General features: G+C 38.3%; 1 protein-coding gene across 1 annotated transcript; it reads right to left on the bottom strand.

Moving 5' to 3' along the window:
• Positions 1-1,848: 1,848 nt before the first annotated feature.
• On the bottom strand, positions 1,849-4,809 carry fam110c (family with sequence similarity 110 member C). Its single transcript, XM_069696266.1, has one exon. It carries the CDS (start codon positions 4,697-4,699, stop codon positions 3,668-3,670), a length of 1,032 nt encoding a protein of 343 aa, XP_069552367.1. The 5' UTR covers positions 4,700-4,809; the 3' UTR covers positions 1,849-3,667.
• Between the last annotated feature and the right edge of the window lie 5,993 nt (positions 4,810-10,802).

The raw sequence follows: 10,802 nt of genomic DNA, 5'->3' as shown, positions 1-10,802 counted from the left end.
TCCACGCCCCCTGCTCCTCTCTGATTGGACGAAATGGCTGTATTTATCTTGTTGCTACCAAGAGTCTCGTCACTGATTGGCTGAGCGGGGCTGTCGTTCACAATTTTTTTTAATCCCTTCTGTTTTGTTGGGGCTTTCTTCTACACGTGACGGAGGACTGCGCACATGTACTTCTGTTTTGATTTTGAGAGGAGGAGGAGGAGGAGGAGGGAGGGAGGGAGGGGGGGTGATGGGAGCTGGATCACAGGACAGCTGAGTGACTGATGTGTCTTAGGCCCTGTGTCCATTTAGCTATTTCAATGCGGACATATGCTTCCTGGCCGTGATCGGACCACATGTGGCCAGTTTGGGCAGAGTGTCTCCACATGCGTCCTGGGTGACCACATGAGGTCAGATCTCACTTCCCCCGCTGTTTATACAAATGAACACGCAGGCTACGTCACGAAAATATACAAGTAAATAAGCACAAGAACAGGAACCTGAACATCAGAACCCCAATGATTCGGGTCAGATTAATTAATTGTTCCAGGGTGTCTCAGCTGCTGTGGATTAAAGGTGGGCGGGGCCTCTCAACTGTGGTCTGACTTGTCGGAAATTACAGGAGATAAACTACAAGACAAACAGGTGCATGGGAAGAGTTTAAACTGCAGGTAGGCTTATTAAGGCGCCTTGTGTTACAAATATAACGCTTTGATGTATTTCACGTTTGTAAATGTCTGAACACTGGAGTTTGTAAATTTAATTCACAGCCTGAAACGTTCGGCTCCTTAGATTAATTCATTATTAATGAATTATTGATCCACAGCGCGTCTCCCCTGCGTCTCTCCCACTGCTGTGGATGATGTGTGTCGGAAATAACATTGTGTTTCCACTACTAAACGAATGTGGACACATTTGTGCCAGGCCACCACCTCCTTATGTGACCTGAACAGATCAGACCTCAATGCTTCTTGGGTGTGTTTCCACCTGTACTTTTGCTGGCCACTTGTGGTCAGCTCGCATATGTCCGGATTGAAATAGCCAAATGGAAACAGGGTCTGTGAAACATTTCTAAAATGTTTAAAGGCTTAAAGTGAATGAATACATAATTTTTCAGCTGTCTGTTCGTGTACCGGTTAGGACATTTTTGTGGTCAAAACATAAAAGATACCAAATTTTCCTCAACGCATTGTGTATGCTGACTCATACATTCAAGTCTCACTTTTTGCTCCATACTTCTAACAAGGTCTGAATTGCTTTTCATACTTATTATCAAGCTTTGTAAGCACAAACAAAATGCAAGAAGTAACAACCTCAGGTTTAAAAATGACAATTATTGCCATTTTATCTAAGTGACTGTGCCATTGTTATGATATCTTCTTGCTGTCATGTTTGCTCTCCTGGTAAGTGGATTATGGTATTTCTGTCAAAACTTCCATGTAGATTTTTGTATTATCTTATATTCATGTGCATCACTAAGTTACAGGATGGACAAGGTCTAAATATCTCCTTTTATGAGCAAATAAAAGCACAGACCTGTTACTTTGTCACACTCAAATTACCTGAAAAGAGCATTCAGACTGAATTATGAGAAGTTTCTCAGGCCCGATTGATCTATAAAAGTGCTGCTGCTTACATCTGAACACAGATACACTATTTGGAAACAGTCTTTCTGTTGGATACTGCCCCCCTTAGGCTCAATAGGGTAAATTCAAGCAGTATACTGTACTTTTTTTCCACTCCTAAACTGGATTGGCTCCAGTTTGAACAATTTATGGTAAAATTATCTGAGAGCATAGTACAACGTAACTGTTTTACATAAAAACAAATCTGAAATAAAATAAAATACAAGCATGTACATTTTCTCAGTCAGTATATTCTACAGTTTACGCAATTTATGTAGGTTGAACCAAATATTGTAATGCCACTGAACCATCAACTTTGTTTTCAGAAGTAACTTTGAGTTTCGATAACAAACGGGGAGAGGGCAGGACGTGACTTGCCTTGATGTTAAGCAGTTAGTCAGGCATTTGGAGAAGTGAAAGGTGGGTCCACAACAGATGAATAGTTTGTGTCTACTCACATATACTGTACACAAATACTGTTTGTTTTTGCGTCTGGGAGAGAGAAGCGAAGTTGGTGGTAATACGGTTTAACAAATGAAGTCGGCAATGGTTTTTCAGCTGCTTGTTTCTCCACTCATGTTACAACCTCTTAGGTTTAAAGAAGTAACAAAGAAACTTGGCAGGGAGGCCGACAGAGAAAGTGGTGAGGAGACAAAGCAGACGCAGATTGGGAGGGAAGTGGAGATACAGTTACAATGGGTCACTGCACATAAGCCTATTAGATTATTAGGCACATTCCTCACTCAACTCAGGGACCAACTGTTTAGCTGGGAAATAACCTCAAGCCTCAAGGTTTTTAGTTTGCATTTAAATAAAATTACTTTACTGGTTTAATTACTTTCAGCAGACCACAAAGAGCAAATCTCTCTTACTGGCAGACTATCGGTAACTGTGGTTTATGTGTGTGTGATGTGTAGCTTTCACCTGGAGAGAAATACAAACTTAAAAAGCAAGTTACATAAATTGTGATTTAAGGGCGCTTTCATGCTTGTTGTGGTCTGAAGAGTCGGCTCTGGAGCAGAATTTATGAACACGAGACACCCTAAACTATTTCTGCCAAGAATCATAAGCCTTTTATCTAGACTTAATGGTCCCACTTTTGATCATAACATTGTATAAATATATGAAAGTGTAAAGTAATAGCATTTCAATGGATACTAAATGAAATACTAATCTTTCACTGATCAAAACTTATACAATTTACTGGTGCTTTACTGTCCCTCCATTATTTATCATCGGTATATAAGCATTTAAGTCATGACAAGCTACAATGTTGTTTTTAGAAGATGTCTACCATTATGTCTTGTTGCCAAATACCTGCCATCAATTAATATTTTAAAATACAACTGCATACAACTACAATATAGCATGTTATAAATATTTTTTTTAAATGTTTGTGCATGGCTTAAAATAAAAGGTTACATTTACCTTGCAAAGGTTCTTGACGGAAATCACCATATTATTCCTATGTAAGCATTTATTAATGGATTAACAAAATGTGAACAGCAATTATTAGCAAAAAGAGAAGGGTAAACACCTGATTCTTACTCATAGCTTCTACTAACACCATGACACACAATGTCAAGTATGCAGATTTGACCAGATCTAACAAGTGACTCCATTTTGACGTTCCTGCTTGAATATTGTAGGATGTAACTAAAGGATAGAATAAAACTTCAAATATGTCCATTTTCAAGATAACTAATGTTAGGAAAATAACATGTTTGTTTGTGTGTGTTTTGTGAAAATGTATTTGTGAATTTCATTTGGTTGTAATAGGACAGAGAACTCAACAACAGAGACAGGTGGTTCTATTTAAGTCTGAACTGAAGAAAACACTACATTTTTTTCTTGTACTCTGAGATGTCAGCTGAAATGGTCACACAAGATCAAATCAAACATTTAGGCATGCACATGTAGCCTCTAATGCACACATGATCGTTACAGTATAGAACACACGCAATACTGTAGAGATGTGTGGTCAAAAGTTCATGTTTTGCTTAAAATGTATGTTGTATCCGGCAGTATTGGGTAACCATATAGCATCTGTAGAAAAAGAAGTGTCACTCAAGGTCTCGTAACTTTTTTCCAGTCTCTTTAGCATTTTTGCAGCTGTACAGCCATTTGATAATCCGAGCATTGCGTTCAATAACCGACGTGCCCTGACGTGTCTTTTCATGTAACTCGTCCTCCAGCAGCCCATCGCTGTCACCACTGTTTCTGCAGAAGTCATCATCTGACGTGGACACGATGGCACTCCGAATGTTTATTGCGATTTCATCAGAGCGTGCCGAAAAGTTGTCCTTCCCCAAGGAGTCGATGACCTCAACGTCGAGTCCGCAGTACTTGAAAAAAACATCAAAGTCTGCAAAGTTTTTGGAGTACCTGGAGCTGATGTCAGAGTGAGAACGACTGACCCCTTTGCCAGACCTTCTTTCAAACTCAGGAACTGTAAGGAGACCACTAGATGCATTCACAACACCAGCCTGAAGCTTTGTCCCAGAATCAATACTTCTGGTGCTGCATTGTTTTGCCACCCCATTCCACCTTGTCTCTGATTGAGAGGTATCTACACGTGAGCTGCATTCCTTTGCTGTGCCCCCAAGTATGGGGATTTTTTCCTTACCTTCGGCCTCAGGTAATGGGTTATTTTTATTCATAGAGTTAAGCAGCAACTTACGATTTATATGGTGTTTGCGGTCATTTGCTGACCCTCTCAGCAACTCGCATTTCTGTCTGTAAAAAAGAAGAGAGTCTGGCCGTTTTTTGAAGCAGGAGCGACGTACCTGCCCTGGAGAGCAGTTCTGTTTAGCACTTGTGTGATCTGTTGAGTCAACCACTGTGACGAGACTCCCTCCACGGTCCGAGCTTCGGTTAGACGACCCAGTGCTAATCACAGAAGCAGAACCAAGACTAATCACCGGCTCCTGCGTTGCGTTGACCACCTGTTGGCTTTTGATGTATTTCGGCTTGCTTGCAGCAAGTCTCTCCACAGCACTCATGCCTCCTTTTGTCTCACTCTCCAGTTCCATTTGCTTTCGAAGGTATTCCGGACCCTTCTCAAGGATTTTTGTGGTATCACTAGTTGTCTCCATGGTGGTTTTAATGAACAATCAGATCCGTTATTTCCAAAGAGTGGGTAATCCCTTGGTGTATGGTCTCTCCAGGGTTAGAGGTAAAAGATTCCATTCAAGCCTGTTCTTTGCCTGAGCATGTATCACAACAGGAGAATACACCTTGTCTGTTCAAACACACATCACATTACCCCACCCATTCTGTGCAGGGATAGTTTTAACCAAACACAAGCCTGTTCAAAGTACACCTGATCCTATCACAAGTAAGAACATTGAAAGCTGACACTGCATCACATTCCCCCCCCCCCCCTCTTTTTCTGGTGGAAATGTAGGTCTTTAACCTTGTTGCTCAATACAGGAAACAAATCACATTATCTCCTACTAAGAAAATGGGTTTCCAGCTTAACTAAGTACCTGCTGCTAACTTTAACTGAGGAATTTACCAGAAAAACTGACACATACTGTAAAAAAGGCTGGGTGGACATTACAGTGGAAATGTTGCGCAATAACTGTTTACTAACTACTCATTCTTGAATTATACACAGCGTGTATGATGTGTCACACTGGGATTGCTCAACGCAGGTAGAGTATCGTGATTATCTACTAAACCATTATCAAAGGGGGTACGTTTTATGGTTTTTTTTATTTTTTTATTTGCTCCTTTGTCTAGATGAAACCACCACTCCTGAAAACTTGTTTAAGGTCTGTATGGGGTGATTGTATACATTTTAAATCAGTCCCCGTATCTTGTCTAAAACATTGACAGTGATTCTGTCAATGTGCTTTTTTAAGGTGACCAAGCAATGCCAGTATAAATGGGACCAAGGCAAGCAGTTATAATTCAACACTCTGACATATTACAACATTCCCACCTACTTATTAACCCCTTCCATCCTGTGATGAAGGAGCCAAAGAAATCACGAGATGTCAATAAAAACAAAAAATTGTTGAGCAAGCATATGCAACACAGCTAATAAAAAAAATATAAAAAATGTCACTGCCAATTAAATACATTTTTCATCAGTAGTGAATCAGAGAACTTTGAGGAAGAACTCTGGAAACATTTGTTGAAGTAGCAGTGAACACCCGCTGCTTCACGTCTCCACTGATCTGCTCAACACAGTATTTTCCTGCGCCTCCCGCCAAGAGTTTCTGATGAGTGACTGATTCCATCTGTCAATTTTTGGACAAGTACAGCCAGAGGTTTTTCTGTGGCAAAGAATCCTACATAGTTGCAAACAATGCTGCTCCTGAAACCAAACTGAACCAAAGTCACACTGTATTGAGCTAAATGTATAGGTATGTTTGGGTTTTTGTTGTCGGCTTTCTTTTTATATTCACTTCAAAACCCATGTGAAACATTGAACCAACAGGTCTCAGTAAGTGTGTTGAAACTCTCTTGGCTTGTAGTTGCTGCAAGGACAAGGTTCAAATGCATTGTAAGACAATTACAGAAAAAAATCTTTTAAATTCCATTACATAAATTAGGATGGGTAACAAGTGACTCCCTGTTTTCTCCTTCCTTGCATAATGAGAAACATTCATTGAAGCAGAATATGAAACATATGTTTACCAACTGAGCCAGAGAGATACCAGAGCACCAGGTTTACTAGTTCAAAAGGCAGAGCACTGGAATGGATAGTGTGGAAGTCATTAACATAAAGCCCTCCATGTCGTTGGCGCAACCACACTTCATACAGCCTGTATCTGATTGAAATCCTCACTGCTTTCTCTTAACAGAAAAAACCCCACATTCTGCATCTCTTACTACATACTTTAGAATAAAAAAAAAAAAAAAAAAGCAGTTGATATCGTTCTGCTGATTAGATTAAGTGAAATAAACCAAAGATCCGACTGATATTGTTCAATGTTTGCACATAATCATCATACCACATCTGTTTCTCACATTGATTATGTTTATTCAGCTGCATGATTCCTTTTTATTGGCATTCCTAAAATCAAACTCAACAGTTCACTTGGGAATTCAATGATATTTACTTGTACTTTTTCCTTTCTTGACCTCCATCACAAATTAATCATGAGCTCCCTGAGATAAATTCACAGATTTTGATCAGGTCCAAAAATATGCAGAATGTGTCACTATGATTAATAAGTACTCACATAGATGATAAAGTTGAAAGGCTGTAATTTAAATGAATATGAGGCTCACATCCATGCTGTTCAAAATGTGCCAACAAATAACATTTCAGGAAATAGCTCTTTCGTTTTGTATGCTTTATGTTTTATAACAGCACCATTATTGACATGCGTTTCTGAGCTGATAACCATATAAAAGATTCAATAAATATATTTTTATATCAACAATTGGTCACTTGACAACTTTTATCTGAAAGGGGTCACTTTTAGTGATGCTTGAAAAGATACATATTTCATACCAAAGTTGATAAAGATAAAAACAGAACTAAACTTAGAGTAAATATTGGATTTACATTCATCAATTGGCCAAAACCAGACTCCAAATGTATCTGCTGGATAGAAGCCAGCAGTTTTATGAGATTAAAAACCTTCAACTGATAAAATAAATCAGTAATTGCAGATTTAACCCCGAGCATTACTTGATTTCTGACCAAAAACATATCCTAAACTAAACAAACACAAAACAACTTCAAATTTTAACACTATAACCAAATCATAACCTCAAACAACAGTTTGAGGACACCTTGGTGGCTTTCAAATTGGAGGTGCCAACTAGGAGCCTTTGTTGTATGTCATTCTCCATTTCTCATTCCCTGTCATCTCTCTCTACTGTGTAATAAAGGCAAGACATAAATTCATTAAAATTAATGCTTAAAACTGTCCTTTGCACCCAAAGTTAGTACAGGCCAAGATGCGTCACAAAGACAGATGTACAACTGCGCACGCACGCACACACACACACACACACACACACACACACACACACACACACACACACACACACACACACACACCCTTCTGTCATTTTGGCTGAAGGATGCAAGTGACTTCAATAACTCCTGTGTCACATTTCTTCAAATAAATATTAAAGTTGAAACCAAGTGCATCAGCCGTGTTTACAATCACTTAGCATGTTGTCTGAATGATTGGCGAAATCTAAATCTGTTTCGGATTAATTGGGGAAACGGAAGGAAGCTGAGTAAACATGATCACTGACACCATTAGTCACTTTTCCCCTGAGCTCTTTCACTGTGATTCAATTCTAAACTTATGCTGCTGGTTGAAAAACATTCTCCACTTTAATGTGACACTGTATTATCTGCTAATTGTGTTTTTCTTGAGTCATTCACAGTAATTATCACCCATCCCTGAGACGTGAATGAAACGAGCTGACTCAATTAAAAATGGCTTGCAAATTATCAGATATAATTGCTGCATATCTTTTGCTTGCAGTTATTGCTTGAGTGTAATTTAAAGTAAGTGATAATGGTTAATTATGAATGCAGCGTTAATTAGCAACAATATAAGGTCATCTCCCACTCAATTAGTCAGCGTCTATTTATCACAGACTCATCCTACTGTATTTCAGAAAACAACTGTGTTTGGAGGAGTGTTGATGCGATGATTTTTCATTTCCGTTAAAGATTTGAACTTTTCCGTGCATTTATACTTGAAAGTTTTTCTTCAGCCAGAAATCAGTTCCACAGACAGAATAATTTTTATTCACAAATACAAAAAACAGATATCAAAAGTTGTTGAAATAAAGTTGCTCTAACCAATGCTTTTATAATAACAGTACTGCAAATGGACGAAAGGGTTTTCTCTTATTGAGCAGACTGACCCTAACAGCACTATAGGATCTGAATTTTCAATATAAAGTAATTAAATACATATCAGTTTATCAATAAACAAACCCTTTTAGAGTTTTATAGGATTCTTTTTTGTTAGTTCCAGTTTCAGGTAGACTTTGGACAGGTGTATTTTGAATCTCTCCTGATTTTTCTTCTGTAATCCACCTGCTCCGCTGTTGCTGTCGACAATCTTTTGCTATGCAGCTTTGTAACCTGACTATGCATTTACAGTCGCTACATGACCATTGGTTTGGTTACAGCTAAAATCAACTGGAAAAAGCTAACTGTTTCTTTAAGGCACTTAAATGCAAAAGACTGGTGGGTGGCATCAGAAGAGTGATCTGTTGCACCTGTAAACACATAAATCAGTGATGTCAGGGTGTACTGGCACCATAGGTTGTATATAAAAATGAATGCAGTGTCCGGGTCTGACAAGTCAATGCGGAAGTGCCTTAAAGCGCAATACCACTGAGGGCAGCTAGGCGATGACTCTAAGGACCCCCTAGCTCTATAGACTCCAAATCAAAAATCATCAACTTCCTCTGAAAGACAAAGTAAAAAAATATTAAGGAGTCATGCGTTAAACTCACTCTTTCTGATCAGTGTTATGTTGGTCCCTCTGAAAATAGTTATATAATTGATTAGATAATAGGCCTCAAAGGGAAGGATGTTTGGGGTAGTGGTTTGATTGACAGGTCTGGGGTGCAGTCAGGTTCCTGGTGTAGGTAAGTGGACATAGTGTCCTGTGTTTCTCAGTCAGTTGCTCCTCCCCAGCTCAAATATGGTCATTCTGGCCAAGATGGTGTCAACCAACACCAGAATCACAGCTTAAAAACAGTTGTTTACAAACTAGTTGGTGACGTCACGGCGGGTTGCCACATGACTGGCACACTTAGGAGTACTTTAAAATTACTGTTAAAAAAAACATTGATGGCGAGCAAAAAACTTTAAAATATCCAAATCAAAGGTCTCTAATGAAGACAAGACAAGTGACATCCACTGCATTTGAATGTAGTCAGCACTAGATCATCTTGTTCTACTTAGAACAGGCCCAGACAGATTTTATATCTTAAAGCAATAATCCCTCTTCAGTTGATACATCCATTTTGCACAATAATGATCATAAAATAAGTGGAAATTCTCTTGGAAATATATTCCCTTGTCTTTTTGCCATATTCATGATGAAGTAATTAAACTCTTTCACTGTGAAAAAAAAAATGCAACACATAAGGGTCATAAACCAGTGACATAACGATCGTAAAACCACACTTTGACTGTAATGACTGCCACACATGCAACAAATGTTTTTTTCTTGCATCTTTTGTTCATAAAGGGGATATTCTAAGACTCCTCTAAAAAATCTTTATGTCACTTCCCTCAAAGCCCACTTTCTTTGCCAACATTCAGAAGCCAAGCAGAGCAGTCAAACAACTCCAGAAACAGTGTTAGAATCCAAAAGTCTGGATTTCGCTCTTGCAAATTTGCTGATTTATCATATTATTTGAAACTTTGGCTAAGTTTAATATAAACATCAGACATTGTAGTATACACACACACATATGCACACAAAAAAAGCATAACAAGTTCTTTAGAAATCATAAAGTTAATAACAACTTGAACTAAAATTAGCAATAATATCAGCTTCACAAAACCTCAGCCTGGATTTCATGACTGCCAACTGTATATATATATATATATAAAAAAAATTATCATTGCCTTGCAGAAAAAGTAGGGTTTTTGCTCATTCCCTGCTTTCTCCTTCATTCACATCTGCACATATGAATTTAAACAGATTCTAATTTATTCACTCGGATATGAGAATAAAGTTAAGAGCATGCAGATGTTTTTTAGTGTACATGACATCCACTATAAAGTTAGAGAGAATAATGGTCTGCCTCGCTGTCTCTCAACATTGTGTTTACTGATATCCACTTAGTTTAGTTCAGAGTTTGGCCCACAAAGAACTGTTGAGCCAGCTGCATAAAAGGTTATGAGACAGTGAACTTAGTAATAAAAGTCTGTTACGACCAATTATGAAAAGCCACCATTTACTGGTTTTCTTTGGTTAATTTGGAAAACATTTTCCAACATGAAGTTATTATTCTTAGAACACTGAAGACAGTGGTTAAAAACATTGAAATCATCATTTCTAATGGATAATTAGGCAAATTTGCATGATTTTCTGCAGTTTCTTTAAAGCTCTCATCCTCTAAAACGCCAAATGAAAAATCCACACATCTTGTATATGCCAGCCAGTCAAACTGAAGTTGACATCTATGTTTGTCCAGACTCAAAATATATAGTGACGACTTATGTGTAAGGAATTCTAATGTGTT

Source organism: Brachyistius frenatus, unplaced genomic scaffold (genome assembly GCF_029030835.1).
Source record: "Brachyistius frenatus isolate BFR_SWC_R1_liver_20210118 unplaced genomic scaffold, ASM2903083v1 Contig_21, whole genome shotgun sequence".
NCBI classification, from domain to species: domain Eukaryota; kingdom Metazoa; phylum Chordata; class Actinopteri; family Embiotocidae; genus Brachyistius; species Brachyistius frenatus.
The sequence above is the reverse complement of the archived record's forward strand: the minus strand, read 5'-3'. Positions and strand labels throughout refer to the sequence as shown.

Bases quoted from the DNA above. Each gene is read 5' to 3' on its own strand.
- fam110c (XM_069696266.1), bottom strand. From the start codon at position 4,699: ATGGAGACAACTAGTGATACCACAAAAATCCTTGAGAAGGGTCCGGAA.